A 25413-nucleotide genomic window follows, 5' to 3' on the forward strand; every position below is an offset into this window, starting at 1 on the left:
AACAGGAAGTTCTGGCAGGGTAATGAAACTGGTGGTCAATAGGAGAGCTGCTGCATAGGTGACTGCAGGGTTCTGGATTGATACTCGCTCCAGATCACATCCAGGTGAGCAGTGAGTGTGGGAGATGGGTAAACTGCATTTTACATTACATATACATACATAATATATAATAAAAAAAATCATGCCGCAATTGTGGAAGGATAATAGATGATAGACTTTAGGGAACCCAGCAGGAAACATCATAGGGAATACTTGTCCACTCATAGCACACTCTACAGCACAGCTGTTTTTGACTGAATAGTGGGGTGTATTTTACTACAACCTATTGTAAACCTAGCAGAGAGGGTGCTGTCTACACAATCAAGTTGGCTGAATTTCTCTATGAAGTTTCCTGCTGGGTCCCCTAAAGTAGACTAGTGCTGATTAAAGAGCTTCTGTTGTTATTATTGTTTAATACAGTGCCAGCATATTCTGTGAGTTGCTACATATCTGCTTAACCTCTTCACATTCTGTTTTTTTTCCCCTTTAAGATTCCTCACAATTTTGTCATTTCAGCTGTCATTATTGATACATCAATAACTTTATGATTACTTATGCCATCAAAGTCATACACATGTAGTTTTTTTCAGGACAATCTAGGATTTCTTTGGGTAATATTTGTTTTCAAGAATTGTTTAATTTTACAGGCATTTGATATGGAAAAAATAGGCGTAAGTGCAGAAAATGCAAATGATTTCATAGTTTACCCTTCACAAATTTTACATGACACGTGCCACAGTTATAAAACATATCAAAATAGGTTAGTTGTCTTTTCCCGGTTAAATTGATACCCTACATGCCATATTTCATTACCAGTTGGGAATGTTGCGTACAATTATCGCCAGCTTGCATGTTTGTAGCGATTGGATCCGATCGCTCTTGCGCACAGTTTGGATACCCCAGTGCTTTGCAGATACATCGCTAGGCAACAGCTACTGGCGGCAGCCATTACAGGTGTCCGCTAATATTAGGGCTAAGTAGGGCTGCACGGTTTTGCGGTTTAAAACCGAAACCGCGATTCACATGCAGACGATCTTAAGATCGTCAGTAGCTTCGGTTTTTTGTGTTGCCGCCCCGCTCTGCTACCTCTCATCGGCGTACGCTAATCCCTGGCTTCTATGCTGCCCCGCTCTGCACTTCATCTCCCAGAGACAGCGTATCTGCTGACCTCACGGCCCCTAAGACGGGGGAGGGGCGCTGTGCACAACTTATGCCACTGGGAGACTCAGGAGAGTGTGGCCGTTCAAGCAGAGCTGTTTCTGCTGTATCCACGGCTTTCTCCCTCCCTGAAAAGGATGACAGGGAACAGCTCTATGGAGAGAACAGGCAGCTCCAGCCGAGAGAGTGTGGGATGCTCTCCCCCCTCCTTCCTTCAGGAAACTTCAAAGGCTGCCCCGTGAAGTAACTTTTTTTTTTCAGCTGTGTGATTGCACGGAGGTGGGGGTGGGGAGATGAGTGTACAGTGTGTGCCAGTGTGTGTGTCTGTGTGTCTGTGTGTGTGTCAGAGCATGTGTGTGTGTGTGTGTGTCAGAGCATGTGTCTGTCTGTGTGTCAGAGCATGTGTCTGTCTGTGTGTCAGAGCATGTGTCTGTCTGTGTGTCAGAGCATGTGTCTGTCTGTGTGTCAGAGCATGTGTCTGTCTGTGTGTCAGAGCATGTGTCTGTCTGTGTGTCAGAGCATGTGTCTGTCTGTGTGTCAGAGCATGTGCCTGTCTGTGTGTCAGAGCGTGTGCCTGTCTGTGTGTCAGAGCGTGCCTGTCTGTGTCAAAGCGTGTCTGTCTGTGTGTCAGAGCGTGTGTCTGTGTGTCAGAGCGTGCCTGTCTGTGTCAAAGCGTGTCTGTCTGTGTGTCAGAGCGTGTGCCTGTCTGTCAGAGCGTGTGCCTGTCTGTCAGAGCGTGTGCCTGTCTGTCAGAGCGTGTGCCTGTCTGTCAGAGCGTGTGCCTATCTCTGTCTGTCAGAGCGTGTGCCTGTCTGTGTGTCAGAGCGTGTGCCTGTCTGTGTGTCAGAGCGTGTGCCTGTCTGTGTGTCAGAGCGTGTGCCTGCCTGTGTGTCAGAGCGTGTGCCTGTCTGTGTGTCAGAGCGTGTGCCTGTCTGTGTGTCAGAGCGCGTGCCTGTCTGTGTGTCAGAGCGCGTGCCTGTCTGTGTGTCAGAGCGCGTGCCTGTCTGTGTGTCAGAGCGCGTGCCTGTCTGTGTGTCAGAGCGCGTGCCTGTCTGTGTGTCAGAGCGCGTGCCTGTCTGTGTGTCAGAGCGCGTGCCTGTCTGTGTGTCAGAGCGCGTGCCTGTCTGTGTGTCAGAGCGCGTGCCTGTCTGTGTGTCAGAGCGCGTGCCTGTCTGTGTGTCAGAGCGCGTGCCTGTCTGTGTGTCAGAGCGTGTGCCTGTCTGTGTGTCAGAGCGTGTGCCTGTCTGTGTGTCAGAGCGTGTGCCTGTCTGTGTGTCAGAGCGTGTGCCTGTCTGTGTGTCAGAGCGTGTGCCTGTCTGTGTGTCAGAGCGTGTGCCTGTCTGTGTGTCAGAGCGTGTGCCTGTCTGTGTGTCAGAGCGTGTGCCTGTCTGTGTGTCAGAGCGTGTGTCTGTCTGTGTGTCAGAGCGTGTGTCTGTGTGTGTGTCAGAGCGTGTGTCAGAGCGTGTGTTAGGGCTGCACGGTTTTGCGGTTTAAAACCGAAACCGCTGCCCGGCTCAAGCACTCCGCAATACACCACACATTGTTAACTGCCCCCAGCCCAGCGTCCTCACAGAAGGCCCCACCTGCATATATGTGCAATTTGGTGCTAAAGCTTGCTTTGAAAAAAAAAATCGTGAAAAAATCGAAATCGCAATTTCTGAGTGAAAAATCACAATTTCAATTTTTCCCTAAAATCGTGCAGCCCTAGGGCTAAGTATAGGTGACACAATTAGGTAGGAGTTAATATTTTACTTGGGGAGGTAAGAGAAACACTTCATTATTTAATGGGGACACTGTCACTTTAATATTTTTTTTTACTTCTTTATTCTTGGTTTCGAGCGTTCACATCTCCAACTCAAAAACATAGCACGTATCCGACCTTTTCTCTCCCATGACACAACCAAAATGTTAGTACATGCTCTTATTATATCTCGATTGGACTATTGCAATATATTGCTTGGTGGACTTCCAACTAACAGACTAGCATCGCTCAATTCTGTACTGAACTCTGCTGCTCGACTTATTCATCTCTCCTCTCGCTCTTCGTCTGCTGCTCCTCTTTGTCAAGCTCTTCACTGGCTACCAATTAACAAGAGGATTCAGTTCAAACTCTTAACCCTAACCTACAAAGCTCTCCACAATCTCTCTCCCCTGTACATCTCCTCACTAGTCTCCAGATACCAACCCAACCGCAATCTCAGATCTGCAGATCGAGCTTCTTTTATCCTCTTCTACACTTACCTCCTCACATTCACGTATACAAGACTTCTCACGTGCCTCACCCCTGCTCTGGAATGCCCTTCCACAGCACATCCGCCACTCTCCCACCTTTGAAATCTTTAAACGCTCCCTCAAAACCGAACCTTTTCCGGCATATACTCTAGCTTAGGCCATGCACCCACTAAATAACCTAATTACGCACTGCCTGTACATATATTGTATACTTCCCCCACCTCTAGTTTCCACCCCATTCCTTTAGATTGTAAGCTCGCAAGGGCAGGGCTCTCACCCTTTTGTGTCATGGAATGTTATTAATTTAATTGCTTGCACTCTGTTAGACAATTTAGTCATCATGTTAAATCAAATTGTAATCAGCAGTGCTGTATTGTGTATCAGTGTTCATATTTGATGTATATCATTGTCTGTATCATTATGTATCCCTTGTTTGTTTTCTTACATTGTACAGCGCCACGGAATATGTTGGCGCTTTATAAATAAATAATAATAAAATGAATACACGCTCGTACACGAGCACGAGCAGGAAGGTGTTATATATGTATGTTATGTATATTTTTTTTCAACCTAAATAACTAGGCAATGCCCTATTGGCTAGAAAGCTTCCTCTCTGTTCTGCTGCTGCCTGGATGTCTCCGAGAGACAAGAGAGGCAGGCTGTGTCTGTAGCCCAGCAGGGGGACTGTGACCCAAAGGGGGCGTGTTCTTGTTGCGTGGGATCTCCCATGTGTAATGTGCAGGTGAGAGAAGGGGCCACATGTGGACAGGATGAGGAGAGAAGGAGAAAAGGACAACTAGAGCATGGGTGGGGGAATGTGTGTCTCCAGCTGTGAATGTCACCAGGAGCATACTATACTTGTGTGTCACCTACTATAACGACAACAAAACATTTGTAAATCGCTTTTCATCCGGTAGGACCAAAAGCACATAAGCTTGTCTCAGGGCTAGTATCGAGGGGGCTTGGCCTGCACATTTTACTGAATGGCTAATTGTCAGTTACCGACAGCTCCAGGCTGGTCTTAAAATACTGAACAGATCGCTTGTTTTACGGAATGCTGTAATCTTAGTGAAGTGACATTTGGTAATTTCCTTCATTAGTGGGGTGACAGCCTGTGACTTGACATTTGAGTATTGCCAGTGTCCCCAAGTGACTCTCCTTCCCTGGTTATATGCAGAGTAAGGTTCAGACGGACGTCTGCGTAGCGTCGCGTCGCGTCTGGGGGCGTTGCGGCGGCTGCGCGGTCAGGCTTTCAGTAGCCTTCGGTCGCGTCGTGATGCGGTCGCGTTTTTTTTTTCCCCGTAGGGGAACATTAGCCGTCGCGGTTGGCCGCTCCCTGGAAGCTACATGTTGCTTCCAGGGGCAGCCCGAACGCTCGCGAAAATCGGGACCCGAACGCCGCGTTCGGGTAAAAGCGCACAAAAGCTCGGTGTAAATGCTCCCATTCACTTGAATGGGAGCGTTTACCGCGACGGTCCGAACGCTTGCGGTAAACGCTCCGCAAGCGTCCGTCTGAACCAGCCCTAAGTGGTCAGCAGAGCTGCTGTCTTGGCGCTTTTGGGAACATCTTCACCCCGTTGCACAGTCCCTTCGTTTCTGCTTTATGATGCCTCCTAGTGGCGACTCTCAGTATGTGCACCACTGGAGGAGTCGGAGAAGAGACTGTGTGACAGGGTGTAGATCCTGTCAATGCTGAGACAGGTAGCTATTCTAGCTTGCTCCACTCCCTGATTACTCTGCATATGGTGGGAGGCTACCTTTACTGGGGACACACCCGGCTATACTGGGGAGGTGGGGCTAGCTAATACAGGGGGCACGCCTGGCTATACTGGGGAGGTGGGGCTAGCTAATACAGGGGGCTCACCTGGCTATACTGGGGAGGTGGGCTAGCTAATACAGGGGGCACGCCCGGCAATACTGGGGAGGTGGGGCTAGCTAATACTGGGGGCACACCTGGTTATACTGGGGAGGTGGACTAGCTAATACAGGGGCACACCTGGCTATACTGGGGAGGTGGGGCTAGCTAATACAGGGGGCACGCCTGGCTATACTGGGGAGGTAGGGCTAGCTAATACTGGGGGCACACCTGGTTTTACTGGGGAGGTGGGCTAGCTAATGCAGGGGGCACACCTGGCTATACTGGGGAGGTGGGGCTAGCTAATACAGGGGGCACGCCTGGCTATACTGGGAAGGTGGGGCTGGCTAATACAGGGGCACACCTGGCTATACAGGGGAGAGGGCTAGCTAATACAGGGGGCACACCTGGCTGTACTGGGGAGGTGGGGCTAGCTAATACAGGGGGCACGCCCGGCTATACTGGGGAGGTGGGGCTAGCTAATACTGGGGGCACACCTGGTTATACTGGGGAGGTGGGCTAGCTAATGCAGGGGGCACACCTGGCTATACTGGGGAGGTGGGGCTAGCTAATACAGGGGGCACGCCTGGCTATACTGGGGAGGTGGGGCTAGCTAATACAGGGGCACACCTAGCTATACTGGGAAGGTGGGGCTAGCGAATACTGGGGCACACCTGGCTATACTGGGGAGGTGGGGGTAGCTAATACTGGGGGCACACCTGGCTATACTGGGGAGAGGGCTAGCTAATACTGGGGGCACACCTGGCTATACTGGGGAGGTGGGGCTAGCTAATACTGGGGGCCACACCTGGCTATACTGGGGAGAGGGCTAGCTAATACTGGGGGGGCACACCTGGCTATACTGGGGAGAGGGCTAGCTAATACTGGGGGGCACACCTGGCTATACTGGGGAGGTGGGGCTAGCTAATACTGGGGGCACACCTGGCTATACTGGGGAGGTGGGGCTAGCTAATACTGGGGGCACACCTGGCTATACTGGGGAGGAGGGGCTAGCTATTATTATTATTATTATTATTTATTAGATTTATATAGCGCCAACATATTACGCAGCGCTGTACAATAAATAGGCTTACAGACAATGATAACAGGGTTGACAGAACAATACAGGTAACAGACCATAGATACAACAATACAGGTAATAGCAATAAGATACACAACACAATGCAGATAATAGTACAATGCCAGATCATAAAACTGGAATGGTAGTGGTAAAAAATTACCAGTTCCAAATTCTGGGTAAAGTGCACATAGTCAAGTATGATACACAAGGGAAGAGGGCCCTGCCAAAGGCTTACAATCTAGAGGGAGGGGCTGGTGACACAAAAGGAGGGGGTGCATCAAGAAGTTATTGGCAGAAAGGATTAGGGTAGTGTCGAGTTGATGTAGGCCTCCTTGAAGAAGTGAGTTTTGAGTGCTTTTTTGAAGGTGTTGAAGGTGGGAGCGAGCCTGATGGGCAGCGGGAGAGAGTTCCACAGGATAGGGGCAGCTCTAGTGAAGTCCTGCAGTCTGGCATGGGAGTGCGAGATGCGTGGGGTGGTTAAGAGGAGGTCGTTGGAGGAGCGAAGTGGGCGGCCAGGTGTATATCTGCTGACCAGGTCAGAGATGTAGGTTGGGCAGGACTTGTGTAAGGATTTGTATGCCAAACATAGGATCTTGAAGCTGATTCTGAAGTGAATTGGAAGCCAATGAAGGGATTTGCGTAGGGGAGTTGTGGAGACAGAGCGGTGGGAGGAGTAGATGAGTCTGGCTGCTGCGTTCATGATGGATTTTAGGGGGGCGATGCGGTTTTGAGGAAGGCCTGACAAGAGGGAGTTGCAGTAGTCCAGGCGGGAGATGATGAGGGCATGGACAAGGAGTTTGGTAGTGTCTGGGGTCAGGAAAGGCCGGATCTTGGAGATGTTGCGTAAGTGGAAATAGCAGGCTCTAGCTACGGTTTGGATGTGGGAGGTGAAGGAGAGGGCCGAGTCTAGGGTGACACCCAGGCAGCGGGCTTGTGTGGTTGGATGAATGATTGTGCCATTGACAGTGACATAGAGGTCAGTGGGGGGTGAAGCAGCACGGGGCGGGAAGATTAGGAGCTCAGTCTTATCCAGGTTTAATTTTAGGAACCTGGCAGACATCCACGATGAAATAGCTGAGAGACCAGAGGATACCTTCTCCATGGTGGTGGTGGAGAGGTCAGTGGTATGGAGGTAAATCTGGGTGTCATCTGCATACAGGTGATAGTTGAAACCCAGAGAGGAGATGAGTTTTCCTATGGAGGCTGTGTAAATGGAGAACAGCAGGGGACCAAGAACAGAGCCTTGGGGGACCCCAACTGAAAGTGGGAAGGAGGTTGAGGAGGAACCATTGAAGGAGGTCTTGAAGGAGCGATTTGAGAGGTAGGAGGAAAACCATGCTAGGGCACGGTCTTGGATACCCACAGATTGCAGTGACTGGAGTAGCAGGGAGTGATCAACAGTGTCGAATGCTGATGAGAGGTCTAGGAGGAGAAGGATAGTGTATTTTCCTTCGGCCTTGGCAAGCGTGAGGTCATTGACGACCTTGGTGAGGGCAGTCTCGGTGGAGTGACCTGGCCGAAATCCTGATTGTAGGGGATCAAATAGGGAGTTGGAGTCAAGGTAATGGGTCATGCGTTGGTGGACTAAACGCTCTAGGAGTTTAGATGCAAAAGGGAGTAAGGAGATAGGACGGTAGCTGGATGGAAGTGAGGGGTCTAGTGAGGGTTTTTTAAGTAGGGGAAGTACAGTGGCCTGTTTGAAGTCAGAGGGGAAGGTACCCGTAGAGAGGGAGAGGTTAAACAGAGTGGTGAGGACAGGAGCCAGAACAGGGAAGTGAGGACGGAGGCATTTGGATGGCACAGGGTCTAGGGGGCTGGAGGTGGCAGGAGAAGTGGCTAGGAGACGGCTGACTTGGTCCTCTGTGATAGGGGTAAAGGCAGTGAGTGGAGGGTGGGGTGGGGAATAGGTATTGGTGGGGGAGGAAGAGGTGGTGGAGTGGAGGCATGAGATTTCCCGTCGGATGCTGGCTATTTTGTCGGTAAAGTGGGTGGCCAGATCAGTGGCTGAGAGGGCGGAGGTGGGGGGAGGAGTGGTGGGGTTAAGGAGGGAGTTGAAGGTGGCGAAGAGGCGCCGAGGGTTGGAGGCTTGGGATCCGATCAAGGCAGCAAAGTATTTTTGTTTAGCATCAGTTAATGCGGTATAGAACAGCTGCAGGTTGGCCTTGTACGCCAAGAAGTCGGAGTTGCTGCGGGATTTCCTCCATTTGCGTTCGTAGGTGCGTGTCTGTTTTTGGAGGTTGCGAGTGTGTGCTAATACTGGGGGCACACCTGGCTATACTGGGGAGAGGGCTAGCTAATATTGGGGGCACACCTGGCTATACAGGGGAGAGGGCTAGCTAATACTGGGGTGCACACCTGGCTATACTGGGGAGGTGGGGCTAGCTAATACTGGGGGGCACACCTGGCTATACTGGGGAGGTGGGGCTAGCTAATACTGGGGGCACACCTGGCTATACTGGGGAGGTGAGACAAATTAATTCAGGGTGTACTTCTGGCTGTACTGTAGAGAGGGCTACGTAATACTGGGAGTACATTTGCTACCTGTACTGGGGTGGGCACAATTTGGGGGGGCACTTTCGAATCTCTTCCTCTGGTGCTGAAAAACCTTGTCCCGTTCCTGCCAATTGCAGTAATGTTTAGTGAGTCATTATCTCTGTATTCCTAGGATTCCACACTGTAGTGTATTGCACCATTATCAGGTCATCATAAGCTCAATTCTCAAAAATGTCTTTTGTGCATTGTATCTTTTTTTAGTTTGAAAGGATGATTTATATAAAAACTGAAGAAGAAGAAGAAGAGGCGTTTGTGAGGGGAGATGAGCCATGTAAGGAGGAGGAAATTCCTGTACAGATCAGCACAGGTGAGGGATAAGCACTAAATAGAGGAAAACCTCGTACTTTCCTCTTTTTCAGTCACTGCAGTCATCTCTGCTTACCTGTTCTCTGTCTATAAAGAAAAGTAATCAAAAGACCATATGTGCCATCAGATAGCAAAGTTGGAGCCATCAGCCCCTATTAGAAGTAATGGGGAGACAGTATGTGCCCAGTGGGGGAGTCAGGAGACATCAGACCCTATTAGAAGTTATGGGGAGACAGTATGTGCCCAGTGGGGGAGTCAGGAACCTTCAGCCCCTATTAGAAGTAATGGGGAGACAGAATGTGCCTAGCGGGGGAGTTAGGAGACATCCGCCCCTATTAGAAATAATGGGGGACAGTGTGTACCCAGTGGGGGAGTTAGGAGACATCAGACCCTATTAGAAGTAATGGGGAGACAGTATGTGGCCAGTGGGGGAGTCAGGAGACATCAGCTCCTATTAGAAGTAATGGGGAGACAGTATGTGCCCAGTGGGGGAGTCAGGAGACATCAGCCCCTATTAGAAGTAATGGGGAGACAGTATGTGCCCAGTGGAGTAGTCAGGCGCCATCAGCCCCTATTATAAGTAATGGGGAGACAGTAGGTGGCCAGTGGAGGAGTCAGGAGACATCAGCCCCTATTAGAAGTAATGGGGAGACAGTATGTGGCCATTGGGGGAGTCAGGAGACATCAGCCCCTATTATAAGTAATGGGGAGACAGTATGTGACCAGTGGAGGAATCAGGAGACATCAGCCCCTATTAGAAGTAATGGGGAGACAGTATGGCCCAGTGGGGGGAGCCAGGAGACATCAGCGCCTATTAGAAGTAATGAGGAGACAGTATGTGCCCAGTGGGGGAGTTAGGCGCCATCAGCCCCTATTAGAAGTAATGGGGAGACAGTATGTGGCCAGTGGGGGAGTCAGGAGACATCAGCCCCTATTAGAAGTAATGGGGAGACAATATCTGCCCAGTGGGGGAGTCAGGAGCCATCAGCCCCTATTAGAAGTAATGGGGAGACAGTATGTGACCAGTGGGGGAGCCAGGAGACATCCGCCCCAATTAGAAGTAATGGGGAGACAGTTTGTGGCCAGTGGGGGAGACAGGAGACATCAGCCCCTATTAGAAGTAATGGGGACACAGTATGTGCCCAGTGGGGGAGACAGGAGACATGAGCCCCTATTAGAGGTAATGGGGAGACAGTATGTGGCCAGTGGGGGAGTCAGGAACCTTCAGCCCCTATTAGAAGTAATGGGGAGACAGTATGCGCCTAGCGGGGGAGTCAGGAGACATCAGCCCCTATTAGAAATAATGAGGGACAGTGTGTACCCAGTGGGGGAGTCAGGAGACATCACCCACTATTAGAAGTAATGGGGAGACAGTAAGTGCCCAGTGGGGGAGTCAGGAGACATTAGCCCCTATTAGAAGTAATGGGGAGACAATATGTGCCCAGTGGGGGTGGCTAAAAGGTCAGTAAAGCAGTTTGTTAGTAGTGGTGATCAAAAAAAAACTAAAAACCTCTACTCGCATTGACATTTTCACTGACTCAGGCAGGGGATCACATGTAACCAATCCACTAATCCAAGCCTCTGTCTGCTAGTTAAAGGACCGCTGTAGTGAGAACAATACCAATTGCCTGGCAGCCAGGGCTGTGGAGTCGGGCAATTTTGGGTGCCTGGAGTCGGAGTCGGGAAAAAATGCACCGACTCTGACTCCTAATGAATTTGTAACTGTAATGAAAATAGAAAATATGATAAAATGTTCTATTTCTCAGATAATAGTCATTAAAAATAATGTATATATACAGTGTATATATACAGTAATAGCTGTGCTTAGTCCACAAAAATGAAATAAAGCAATCAAAATTAGTTACTTGTGCTGCTTCAATAAAGCAGTCCCCGTATTTTTAAGGTCAGATATACATATCTGATTGTGACTGTGTATATGATGTGTACACAGGAATCTCTTATATATACACTAAATAACATCTATGCTGTAAGTATAAAGCCTGATGTGTAGCTGTGTCATTAATAGAGATGGTCAATGTGATGGAAATAATTCTGCACTGATGCGGATTTATGCAAATGTATGCACTCCCTTTGCTGATGAAATCAAATAATTTGATATGTTGTTAAAATTTGGTTTGGTGACTACAAATTAAAGGGTACCTGAGACGGATGAAAAGTAAAGTTTTATACATACCTGGGGCTTCCTCCAGCCCCCTTCAGGCTAATCAGTCCCTCGCTGTCCTCCACCACCCGGATCTTCAGCTATGAGTCCTGGTAATTCAGCCAGTCAGCGCTGTCCGGTCGCATGCCGCTCCCACAGCCAGGAACATTCTGCACCTGCGCAATAGTGCTGCACAGGTGTAGTATGCTCCTGGTGGCGGAGTGTGTGCATGCGCACTACGCCCGACTGGCTCAAGTACCTGGACTCATAGCAGAAGATCCAGGTGGTGGAGGAGGACAACGAGGGACTGATTATCCTGAAGGCGGCTGGAGGAAGCCCCAGGTATGTATAAAACTTTGATTTCATCTGTCTCAGGTTTACTTTGTTACACAGTAGTACTATACTCCACATATGCACTCCCCACAGAGCTGCAGGGAATCCACTGAGAATGCTGTGCACATTGAACACAGAGGTGTTGTCTATCGCCCATAAACCTGGTTCAGATTGTGCATGAAGAATGTTTAATAGAGGAAGAATCTCCTCATTCCCCTGCAGAGTACCTGCACATCATTCTTACATGTACCCACACTTACATTGCCTAGAGCCTGATAGATGTTCTTTGTTCCGGTTTGTACCTTTTACAAGTACTCTTACCAAGGACTAGTTTTAGTCTAAAGGGAATAAATATAGTAGTCTACATATCCTTCTCACTTCAGTTGTCTTGTAAAATTCCTAAGCGTTGGCAGTTAAGAGACGAATTTCATGTTACATACTTTTAATCAACAAAATTGTAATATGCAAATTAGAGGAGTCCGAGTCGGAGTCGGTGGATTTTTGGACCGACTCCACAGCCCTGCTGGCAGCCCAGCCAATCTATTTGGCTGTAATAGTGTCTGAGTAACTCCAGAAACCTCCAGTTCCCTTTGTCCTCATTTTTCCCTCGCCGCCGTCCTCCGCCCCCTGGGTCTTCCGGTAACTTCGACCAGTCGGCACAGTGCAGCCTAGCGCACTCCCGTAGTACTGCGCAGACGGGGGTGTGGCCATGCCACGCATGCACAGTAAGCCCCGACTCCCGAAGTTACCAGGATCCATAACGGAGGACGCAGGAGGCGAAGGACTCCGGCGAGGTACGGATAAGGCAGAAGGGGGATGGCGGAAACCCCAGGTATGTATGAATTTTTATTTAATCTCAGGTTTACTTTAAGCCTCCTATTTTTTGTAAATGCATGAAATAGTAAATTTGCATTTATCATCAATGATCAGTGTTTTATGCATTGCACCTCTGTGTGTGTTGTAATAAATGTATTGAAAGTACTTGACTGGCTGGGTCCTGTGATTCCTTTCCATATTAAAATATGTGTAATCTGACAGAACCCCCATCACTGGATGTTGTCCACTCATCCCTTTATTCCTTCAGCAGTCATATGAGGTATTGGGGAGTAGCGGTTAGAATTGTGACCATCACTAGCCTACGCCTGACACTACCCGTCGCCCCCTCCTGCAGCATTACCTTCCTATTGGCTAAGCTCTGGCACCCAAATTATTCACTGGGTTCTGCTATGGCCGCATTTAACATTGCAGTCTATGACAATGCCAAAATTACCAGGCACCGCTCGGAACAAAAATTATGTGCCTGGATCCATGCAGCAAACAGCTGTACATTGTACAAGTAATGACCTAGTGACATAATGGTCTCTATTCAGATGTACTAACCTTAAAATCTCTGGGAAAGTAATCTCAGAGCACACAGGGAAAAATTAAATTTCAAGATATACCGTAGATATAAATTCCCAGTAATAAATACCACCTAGAGACTTGACACCACCAGCTGTATAATATGCCTGCCCTCTAATCTTGTCCTAGAATTGTTATCTCTGAGAGACCTCTAAGCCAAGATCATAATCCTGAGGAAGTGAACGATAACTTTTCTACGGTTCGCGAAATGGGTAGAGTCCTTAAAAAAAAAAGCTGACACTGACATTTATATAAAATAATGTTTGTGTACTATATGGGACTACGTCTCCTGCTTATAAATGTAGAGGAGGTGTACTTTTTGTGTGTATTTCCTTCAAAAATAAAGGAGAAAGTTCCCTGTCTCCTCCCCATACTAAGGGAGGTGTTTGGGGGATCCGTGAAGAAAGGGAACCTTAAAGAGACTCTGTAACAAATTTTTCAGCCTTATTTCTTCCATCCTATAAGTTCCTATACATGTTCTAATGTGGTCTGGCTTACTGCAGCCTTTTCTAGTTGCACTATCTCTGTAATATATCGAATCTTCTTTTCTTTGTCCAGCTTTGTCGACCCAGGGGGGAATGGGCTGCCTCTGTTGTAATGAATACAAGTTATGCACGCCCCCTGCAGGCTCTGTGTGCTTTGTTTATTCCCCACTCTCTGCTCTCAGTTTCAGCTGGTCTGATGCAGTCTGTTAGGCCTGTTACATGCTGAGAAACTGAGAATCCCAGACTGGAGTGCAGATAATTCACTATGTAATAAAAAAAACTTGTATACTGTAACAGTGTGTGCATGTATATACTGTATGTATGTATGTATGTATGTATGTAGTATATATAATAGTGTGTGTGTGTGTATACACACACACACACACACACACACACACACACACACACACACACACACACACACACACACACACACACACACACACACACACACACACACACACACACACACACACACACACACACACACACACACACACACACACACACACACACACACACACACACACACACACACACACACACACACACACACACACACACACACACACACACACACACACACACACACACACACACACACACACACACACACACACACACACACCCCCCTTCCTTGAAGTTTTCCACATTTTGTCATATTACTGCCACAAACATAAATCAATTCTATTGGAATTCCATGTGAAAGTCCGATACAAAATGGTGTACGCGTTTAAAATAAAAATGCAAAGTGGGGTGTGCGTAATTATTCAGCCAATACTTAGTCAACCTCCAAGAGGTTTTCTTCCAAGATTGCCCTGTATTTGGCTCCATCCATTTTCCCATCAACTCTGACCAGCTTCCCTGTCCCTGCTGAAGAGAAGCACCCCCAGAGCATGATGCTGCCACCACCATACTTGACAGTGGGGATGGTGCGTTCAGAGTGATGTGCAGTGTTTGTTTTCCGCCACACATAGCGCTTTGCATTTTGGCCAAAAAGTTCCATTTTGGTCTCATCTGACCAGAGCATCGTCTTCCAAATGTTTGCTGTGTCCCCCACATGGCTTGTGGCAAACTGCAAATGGGACTTCTTATGCTTTTCTGTTAACAATGGCTTTCTACTTGCCACTCTTCCATAAAGGCCAACTTTGTACAGGGCACGACTAACAGTTGTCCCAATGGACAGATTCCCCCACCTGAGCTGTCGATCTCTGCAGTTCGTCAAGAGTCACCATGGGCCTCTTGACTGCATTTCTGATCAGCACTCTCCTTGTTCGGCCTGTGAGTTTAGGTGGACTGCCTTGTCTTGGTAGGTGTACAGTTGTGCCATACTCCTTCCATTTCTGAATGATCACTTGAACAGTGCTCCGTGGGATGTTCAAGGCTCTGGAAATCTTTTTGTAGCCTAAGCCTGCTTTAAATTTCTCAATAACTTTATCCCTGACCTATCTGGTGTGTTCTTTGGAGTTCATGGTTTTGTTGCTCCCAATATTCTCTTAAGGTAGCTATACACTGGTTGATTTGCCATCAGATCCGACCAACAGATAGATCCCTCTCTGATCGAATCTGATCAGAGAGGGGATCGTATGGCTGTCTTTATTGCAAACAGATTGTGAATCGATTTCAGCATGAAACCGATCACAATCTGTGGAGCTGCTGCCGCCCCCCGGGCCCCTGCATACATTACCTGCTCCGGCCGGCGCGTGTCCCCTGGTCTCCGCTGTCCCTTCTTCGTGCTCGGCTGCAGCTTCACTGAACTTCCTGTCGGGGAAGTTTAAACAGCAGAGGGCGCTCTACTGTTTAAAGTTCCTGCCGGGACAGGAAGTTCATTGAAGCTGGCAGAGCCGAGCACGAAGAAGTGACAGCGGAGAGAGCGGGGATACGCGCCGGCCGGAGCAGGTAATGTATTGCCGCTAGCGTTGGTCGTTGGGCATTTGAATGCCGCTATCGACGCACTCCCGACCCGCCGGGGATCGATCAAAATCTTCTGCACGGACGGATCGACGGGAGTCAACGGTAATGATTGATTTCGGAAGGAAATCGATCGTTCTGTCAGCGTTTGCGCAACGATTTCACAGCAGATTCGATCACAGTGATCAAATCTGCTGTAAATCGGCGGGAAAATCGTTAGGTGTATGGGCCCCTTTAGACAACCTCTGAGGCTGTCACAGAGCAGCTGTATTTGTACTGACATTAGATTACACACAGGTGCACTATACTTAGTCATTAGCACTCATCAGGCAATGTCTATGGGTAACTGACTGCACTCAGACCAAAGGGGGCTGAATAAATACACACACCCCACTTTGCAGTTATTTATTTGTAAAAATGTTTTGAATCATGTATGATTTTCCTTCCACTTCTCACGTGTACACCACTTTGTATTGGTCTTTCACGTGGAATTCCAATAAAATAGATACATGTTTGTGGCAGTAATATAACAAAATGTGGAAAACCACACACACACATACACACACTGCAATGACAGCCTCAATTCTCCGAGGTATTGATTCATACAAATTGTGAATTGTTTCCAAAGAAATTTTAGCCCATTCTTCAGTTAAAGTCTAGTTCATTTAGAGAAAATGGCGGCAGAAATCGACTTCTTACTTGACTCTCTAATAACGACCATAAATGCTCTATAATGTTGAGGTCTGGGGATTGTGGTGGCCAGATGAGATGCTTAAAGCGGATCCGAGATGAAAATCTAACTATGACGGGTAACTTGTCTATGGGCTTGATTCACAAAAGAGTGCTAACTGTTAGCACGGCCGTTTTCGCGCAAATTTTCACATTGCGCGCGATCACAAATTTTTGCGCAAAACGATAACGTTTTTCACGCGCAAACGCAAAATCTTCACGCGAAATCGATAGTTTTTGTATGAAAATTCACGCTTGCGCGCAAAAACCGTTATCGTTTTGCGCGAAAATTTGCAATTGCACGCAATGTGAAAATTTGCCCGAAAACGGCCGTGCTAACAGTTAGCACTCTTTTGTGAATCAAGCCCTATATATCTTTTCTAAAGTTTAGATTTTACACAGCAAATCTAGCTGCAAACAGCTTCAATAGAATATAATTATTTCTTCCTGTGTTACAATGACAGCAGCCATGTTGTTTGTAAACATTACACACAGCAAGCTTATCTGCATCTTGAGCACTCAGCCTGTGAAAAAAACCTAATCCTCCCTCCTCCCCTCTGCCTCTGAATTCTCTGGCTAGTAATGCCTTCCCCTCCTCCTGCCCAGACTGAGCTCTCACGAGCCCTTGCTACTGTCTGAAAACGCCTTGGCTCTCTGAAAACCAGTGGGCAAGGATTGTTTAGTTTATAGGGAATTAGAGTATTAAAACAAAAACTAAAAAGTATTTGGCCTGAGGAATGTCCTATAAACAATAGGAAAGGAACACAATTATGCAATGAGTAAAAGTTCATCTCGGATCCCCTTTAACTTCATTAGAATGTTCCTCGTGCCATTCTTTAACAATTCTAGCTGTATGGATTGGGGCATTATCATCTCGAAAGATGGCATTCCCCTCTGGAAACAGTTCTTGAACCATAGGATGAACTTGGTCGCCAAAAATTCCTAAATAGTCTCGGCTGTTAATTCTTCCATGAAGGGAAATCGTTGGCCTGGCGGATTTCCAAGAAATAGCACCCCAGATCATCACAGAACCCCCGCCATGTTTTATAGTTGGGAGAAGGCAGTCTGGATGAAATGCTTTTTTTTTTCTTTCTCCAAACGTACACTCGTTTGGAGGTCGGAAATAAGGTAAACGATGATTCGTCAGAGAAAATTCTGGTGGTTTCTACACCACTCTAAACATTTGTCTTTGAGAGCAGAAGTTTTCTAATTGCAGTTCTTCCGTGGAATCCAGATTTGTGCAGCTCCCGACAAACAGTTTTTGTGGAAACTGGGTTCTGTAGGTGTTCATTCAGCTCTGCAGTGATTTTAGGAGCCGTGGTCTTGCGAGCTTTTCTAATAATTCGATTCAGAGTTCGACTGTCTCTCTCAGACAACTTCGTCTTTCGGCCACAACTGTGCTTTGCTGAGGACGTTTTCCTGTCTCTTTCAAAGGCAGTCATTACTTTTGAGACAGTACCTCTTGAAATGCCAAGCATTCAGGCAGTTTCTGTTGCAGTAGCGCCTGCCATATGGGCACCAACAATTTGGTCTCTTTGAAAGTCTGAAAGATCTGCAACTTTTATAAATTATAACTAACTTTGGTTTAAATATCTGTAAAAAATTATTTTAATTAAACATGTCAAGTAACAAAAATAATAAACAAAAAAAATTTAACATATGTCAAGCTTTGATTGCTTAAAACATGTTCAAAGATTATGATGCCAAAATGTTAGATGTCACCATTATTTTGTCCAACCCCTGTGTGTGTGTGTGTGTGTGTGTGTGTGTGTATGTATATATATACATACACACTGTATATATGTACATACACACTGTATATATGTATACACATACATATATACAGTGGCTTGCAAAAGTATTCGGCCCCCTTGAAGTTTTCCACATTTTGTCACATTACTGCCACGAACATGAATCGATTTTATTGGAATTCCACATGAAGGACCAATATAAAGTGGTGTACACGTGAGCAGTGGAATGAAAATCATACATGATTCCAAACATTTTTTACAAATCAATAACTGAAAAGTGGGGTGTGCGTAATTATTCAGCCCCCTGAGTCAATACTTTGTAGAACCACCTTTTGCTGCAATTACAGCTGCTAGTCTTTTAGGGTATGTCTCTACCATCTTTGCACATCTAGAGACTGAAATCCTTGCCCATTCTTCTTTGCAAAACAGCTCCAGCTCAGTCAGATTAGATGGATAGCATTTGTGAACAGCAGTTTTCAGATCTTGCCACAGATTATTGATTGGATTCAGATCTGGACTTTGACTGGGCCATTCTAACACATGGATATGTTTTGTTTTAAACCATTCCATTGTTGTCCTGGCTTTATGTTTAGGGTTGTTGTCCTGCTGGAAGGTGAACCTCCGCCCTAGTCTCAAGTCTTTTGCAGTCTCCAAGAGGTTCTCTTCCAAGATTGCCCTGTATTTGGCTCCGCCCATCTTCCCATCAACTCTGACCAGCTTCCCAGTCCCTGCTGACGAGAAGCACCCCCAGAGCATGATGCTGCCGCCACCATATTTGACAGTGGGGATGGTGTGTTCAGACTTATGTGCAGTGTTAGTTTTCCGCCACACATAGTGTTTTGCATTTTGACCAAAAAGTTCCATTTTGATCTCATCTGACCAGAGCACCTTCTTCCACATGTTTGCTGTGTCCCCCACATGGCTTGTGGCAAACTGCAAATGGGACTTCTTATGCTTTCTGTAAACAACGGCTTTCTTCTTTCCACTCTTCCATAAAGGCCAACTTTGTACAGTGCCTTGGGCCAATGTCTATGGGCAACTGACTGCACTCAGATCAAAGGGGGCTGAATAATTATGCACACCCCACTTTGCAGTTATTGATTTGTAAAATGTTTGGAATCATGTATGATTTCCGTTCCACTTCTCATGTGTGCACCACTTTGTATTGGTCTTTCATGTGGAATTCCAATAAATTGATTCATGCTTGTGGCAGTAATGTGACAAAATGTGGAAAACTTCAAGGGGGGGGGGGGGGAGCGAATACTTTTGCAAGCCACTGTGTGTACACACACACACACACACACACACACACACACACACACACACACACACACACACACACACACACACACACACACACACACACACACACACACACACACACACACACACACACACACACACACACACACACACACCTTCCTGTTTAGCAGCCATGTTTTTTGTTTGTAAACACTGCCTAAAACTGGCGATTAAAAGCCAGGATCGCGGCGGAAACGGCAAAGAGGTATCCGGGAGATCACAGTGACTCCATTGGTATGTTTTTTATTGTACAAATCGGACAGTACAGATTCTCTTTAACTGAGAAGCATAGAGATTTTTCCTTTTAAATAATACCAGTTGCCTGACTCTCCTGCTGATCCTGTGTCTCTAATACTTTTAGCCACAGCCCCTGAACAAGCATGCAGATCAGGTGCTGTGACTGAAGCCAGACTGGATTAGGCGCATGCTTGTTAGGTGCATGGCTTGTGATTTAGCCACTGCTGCAGCTAAAGGGATCAGCAGGGCTGCCAAGCAACTGGTATTGTTTAAAAGGAAACATCCATATCCCTCTCAGTTAAGGTTCCCTGTAAGTACACAAGAGAAAAGAAAAATCTGTAAAAAAAAAAAAAAAAAACTTGAAAATTACATGGTGTGTATAAAGGTGGCCACACACCATACAAATAAGAGGCAATTTTACAGCAATTCGATAATTACGAGCGATTGTCCCAAAAAAAACCTTTTTTTTTTCAGTCAGTCGAGAAATCTGATTTCCCCTTTTTTAATTGATAAAAGAAGATCAGGAGTGTTGGAATTTTCTGACCAATTTTAATCAAAATTGTATGGTGTGTGGTAGATTTTTCAATTACTTGATGTAAGGACCCGAGCAATTTTTTTCTGAGTTTTCAATCATTTTTTTTTCATAATTGGGAAAAAATGTAACGTATGTGTGTGGTACATTGATCGAAATGTATGTCTGTGGTACATTGATCAGATTTCCAGACCTCTTTAAAGGGAACCCGAGGTGAGAGGGATATGGAGGCTGCCATATTTATTTCCTTTTAAACAATACCAGTTGCCTGGCAGTGCTCCTGATCCTGAGTCTGATACTTTTAGCCATAGACCCAGAACAAGCATGCAGCAGATCAGGTACTCTGACTCAGGTTTTACTGTAGTAGCCATATGCTTGTTCCAGGGTTATGACTCAGACACTAGTTATACCTAACTAGTCTATTTTAACTAATTCTTATGTCACTCATTTCCTTTTAAACAATACTAGTTGCCTGGCACCCTGCTGATCTGTCAGTGTCTGAATCACGCCCCTGAAATAAGTATGCAGCAAATGCAGTCACACATCTGATCTGCATGCTTGTTCTGGGTCTATAGCCTCATCTACACGCGTAGATGAGGCTGCGATCCGGCGGCTCGATTAGCCGCCGGATCGCCTCTTCCGCGCACCCCGCATTCGATTCCCCGCTCGTCCCCGCCGGCGCCACTTATCTTCCGCTCGATTCCCTGCCATTGTCCCCTCGTGGGGAGCGAGCAGGGAATTGGCGGAAGCAAGATCCGTCCTGTTGGATCTTATCAATCGAGCCGCATTAGCGGCTCGATTGATAAGGAGCATCGCGGCCGCATCTACGTGTGTAGATGCGGCTTATGACTAAAAGTATTAGAGGTAGCCAGGCAATGTGCATTGTTAAAAAGGTAATAAATATGGTAGCCTCCATCTCCCTCTCAGGTCAGATGTCCTTTAAGACCATCACATATTTCAGTGTGTCATAGGGTTGCCTCTTTTTTCATGTTAGAATTGTTCATACATTACCAATGTGCCCATCCCTATTACTACATATTTTATATTCTCACCAGATGGACGGTACATCCGCAGTAACACTGGTGAGCATCCTGGTGACTCCCCAAATAGAGACCGTGATGGTGACACAACAGAAGAGTATGGAACATCCAGTGACGGTGACACAACAGAAGAGGATGAAACATCCAATTCTACAAACATAAACTCCACAACCCCATCAACCTCATTATCATGTTCTGAGTGTGGGAAATGCTTTGATTCAAAACTCTATCTCTACAGACACCAAACATGGCACTTCCGTGATGATAAGTGGTTTACGTGTTTTATATGTTGGAGAAGTTTTGCGCTGGAATCTGAATGTGCCCTTCATGTGAGGCAGCACATACAGGAAAAGCTATTTTCATGCTCTGAATGTGGAAATTGTTTTCCCAACAGGAGCAATTTAAATAAACATCAGAAAATTCACACCAGAGAGAAAAGATCTTTTTCATGTTCTGAATGTGGGGAATGTTTTGACAGCAGTAGCATTTTAAAACAACATCGGAAAATTCACACCACAGAGACGGGACCATTTTCATGTTCTGAATGTAGGAAGTGTTTTGCCTATGAGAGCGTTTTCAATCAACATCAGAAAATTCATACAGAAAAGAAGCCATTTTCATGTTCCACGTGTGATAAGCGGTTTTCTAGAAGAAATCATCTTGTTATACATGAGAGAGTGCACACCGGGGAGAAGCCATTTTCATGTTCCAGCTGTGATAAGCGTTTCCCTACAAGAGCACATCTTGTTATACATGAAAGAGTGCACACCGGGGAGAAGCCATATTTGTGTTCTGAATGTGGGAAATGCTTTTCCCAGAAGAGCATTCTAAATACCCATCGCCGTGTTCACACAAGGATAAGGCCAACAAAGCCATATAACTGCTCTGAATGTGGAAAGGGTTTTATCACAGAAAGTTACTTTGTCAAGCATGAAAAGGATCATATCAAGGAGAAGCAATGTTAGTGGCAACAAATGTTTTAGCCACTGAGGCCATCTTACTGCACACCAGCAAAATCATATTGAGTAAAAGCCATGCTGGTTACATGGGGTGAAAGAAAGACATGTTACTCGGCCTCAACAAGGGAAAACAGGGGTCCAGAAATCCCAAATGATGTAGAGGAAAGCATAAATTCTTCTAAATTATTGTCTAACTTGCTTTAACCTCCAGAGTGTATGCCTGACACTGTGTTGGGCATGCCGCTCAGGAGGTTTTAGAAGGCACAAGTGTCCCCCAGTATGTTTTCTAGGTGTACAAGCTCCAGTACTATGCAGTCAGCAATAGATTAGCTAGTATAGGTGCCCCCTCGATCCAGCCGCTCTTACTCACCAAGCCTCGTTCCAGCGATAGTTGCAGCCTCTCCGCCCAGCTCCGGTATTCTCTGGTATGGGGCGGATCAAGACTGCTCAGTCGCGATCCTCCCCAAAGAGCACACAGTAGTTGTGAGGGGAGGCTGGGGCGATCGCTGGACAGAGGCTTGGCGAGTAATGGTGGCTGGATCGGGGGGGGGGGGGGGGGGGGGGGCGGTGTGGGGGCAGGCAGGCACCTATACCTGATACTCTGGTGTTTAACTACAACAAATGTGTGTCCTCCACCTTTGAGACCATTGCTCCTCTGCGCTCCAAATATCTTACTCCACATCATCATGTACAGTGGTTTGATAACTCTATAAAAGCTGAAAAGACAAGGCCGAAAGTTTGAAAGACTGTGGCGCAAATCTAAGTCCCCAGAAGACAAACATGCGTAAATCCTCCACTTGAAGAACTACCAAAAGGTAATCGCTGAGAAAAAATCATCCTTTTTATCACATAGCGTAGAAATAGCAAATGCAGTTAAAGGGACACTGTAGGGGGGTCAGGGGAAAATGAGTTGAAGTTACCCGGGGCTTCTAATGGTCCCCCGCAGACATCCTGATCCCGTGCAGCCACTCCCTAATGCTCCTACTCACTTGTGGAATTTCAGACTTTAAAGTCTGAAAACCACTGCGCCTGCGTTCCCATGTCCTCGATCCCGCTGATGGCACCAGGAGCGTACTGCACAGGCCCAGTTTAGTGTGTGCCTGCGCCGTGCACTACTGGTGACATCAGGGGAAGCGAGGACACAGCAAGGCAGGTGCAGTGGTTTTCAGACTTTAAAGTCTGAAATTCCAGAAGTGAACCGGAGGCGGGGCCAGAGCATCGGTGAGTGGCTGCGCGGGCACAGGATGCCTGCGGGGGACCATTAGAAGCCCCGGGTAACTTCAACTCATTTTCCCCCTACCCCCCTACAGTATCCCTTTAACAAACCAGCCCAACTGTTCCGCACAGTGGAAAAACTCTGCAACCCGGCATGTCAAAACCTTAATATCCAGTCTTCAAAGGACCTCTGTGACCAATTTGCCTATTTCTTCTCAGACAAAGTCTCCGCTATAAGGTCCGCCATCCAACTTACAGCATCTGAGCGTAATATAGCGCCAAAGACTATTAGCAGAGACAACGTAACACCTTGGTCAAACTTCAAAGGTATTGATGAAGAAGCCACATCAAGCATCCTCCTTCACCTCCGCCAAACTACCTGTGACCTGGCTCCTGGCCCAACACAGTTCATGTTGAACTGCCCTGACCTGTTTGTACCGGTATTCCTCAAACTTGTAAACTGTTCCTTACAACCAGGGATATTTCCTGCTTTACTGAAGGAAGCAATCATCAGGCCTCTCATCATAAAACCCTCCCTGGACCCAGATGCAATGACCAGCTACAGACCTGTCTCTAACCTTCCCTTTCTGGGTAAGCTAAATGAAAAAGCCGTATACCTCCAGCTAGAAGCCAAAATCCTACAAAATAACAGTTATGACCCATTCCAGTCTGGCTTCAGGAAACATCACAGCACTGAAACTGCCCTCATCCAAATATGCAACCACCTGCTCATGGCAAGAGACAGAGGAGAGTGCTCCATCCTGATATTGCTAGACCTTTCTGCAGCCTTTGATACAGTTGACCATGACATCTTGATAAACAGGCTACAGGAATACTGCGGCATTGATGGCATAGTTCTTCAGTGGTTCCAATCCTTCTTGAGTGGCAGAACTCAAGAAGTGTCAATGGGGCCCTTCCTGACCACCTCTGTACCACTTAGGTATGGGGTGCCCCAGGGCTCAATCCTCTCTCCCTTGCTTTTCACGTTTTACATGTTACCACTTTGGAAAACGAATCCAAAAACATGGCCTGACATACCACTGCTATGCGGACGACACCCAACTATATATTTCCTTCAAGCCTGGTGTGACAGACCCAACTCCAACTATAAACGCCTGCTTATGCGAACTACAGCAATGGATGAGTGACAACTGGCTGAAACTAAATGCAGACAAAACTAAAGTCCTTCTGATCAGAGGGCAGAGCATGATAACAAAACAACTTAACTTGCAGTCCTCACCACTGGGAATAAGAGGCATGGATCTACACAGCTCTGATCATGTGCGTAGCCTGGGAGTTCTAATTGATGGGGATTTAATCTTCAGAACTCCCATCTCTGCTGTGGTGAAATCATCCTATTTTCACCTGAAGAACATCGTAAAAATCAAGCACCTCATCCCCCCCAGAAAATCTACCAGCCTTAGTTCATGCCTTCATTACCTCCCGACTGGACTACTGCAATGTTCTCTACACTATCCTTCTAAAAAAGTACTTGTACCGCCTACCACTGATACAGAATACGGCTGCCAGACTATTAACCAACCAACCCCGTCACTGCCACATAACACCAGTCCTGCACTCCCTTCACTGGCTACCTATAGAATGGAGGGTCCTATTCAAGATTGGTCTACTGACATTTAAATCACTAAATCTGGGCCCTGGATACATGAAAAAAATGTTGCAACTGCGTAGCAATCCCCGCAATCTCAGATCCACAGGTTCTAATAATCTAGTCATACCCAGAGTCCACTTGGAAACTTTTGGTCCCAGAGCCTTCTGTCATGCTGCTCCTACGTTTTGGAACTCCTTACCTCAACAGATCAGGACAGCTCCATCTCTGGATGTGTTTAAATCCAGACTGAAAACCCACCTGTTCAGTTTGGCATTTGCAGAAATATAACTTTTGTTGCGTGAATACTTCACCCTAATACCAACTAATGAATCTGAGTGAGCCTAAGCACTTTGAGTCCTATGGGAGAAGAGCGCTATAGAAATGTTATTTTATTGTATTATACTAGCTAGCCTATTGCTGGCTGCATGGTACTGGAGCCCATACACCTACAAACCTTATTCTGAGAAACAAATGTGCCTTGCCCACCTATACTGGGGGACACCTGTACCTACCTAGCCTAC

The 25413-nt window shown here is 46.8% G+C and overlaps 1 protein-coding gene across 1 annotated transcript; it reads left to right on the top strand.

Annotated features, from left to right (window-relative positions):
* Positions 1–7: 7 nt before the first annotated feature.
* On the top strand, positions 8–22480 carry LOC137536240 (oocyte zinc finger protein XlCOF6.1-like). Its single transcript, XM_068258362.1, has 3 exons — positions 8–104; positions 9120–9225; positions 21122–22480. Exons 2-3 carry the CDS (start codon positions 9129–9131, stop codon positions 22069–22071), a joined length of 1047 nt encoding a protein of 348 aa, XP_068114463.1. The 5' UTR covers positions 8–104; positions 9120–9128; the 3' UTR covers positions 22072–22480.
* The last annotated feature ends 2933 nt before the right edge of the window (positions 22481–25413 follow it).

The sequence above is a fragment of the Hyperolius riggenbachi genome, chromosome 10 (genome assembly GCF_040937935.1).
Source record: "Hyperolius riggenbachi isolate aHypRig1 chromosome 10, aHypRig1.pri, whole genome shotgun sequence".
Classification (NCBI taxonomy): domain Eukaryota; kingdom Metazoa; phylum Chordata; class Amphibia; order Anura; family Hyperoliidae; genus Hyperolius; species Hyperolius riggenbachi.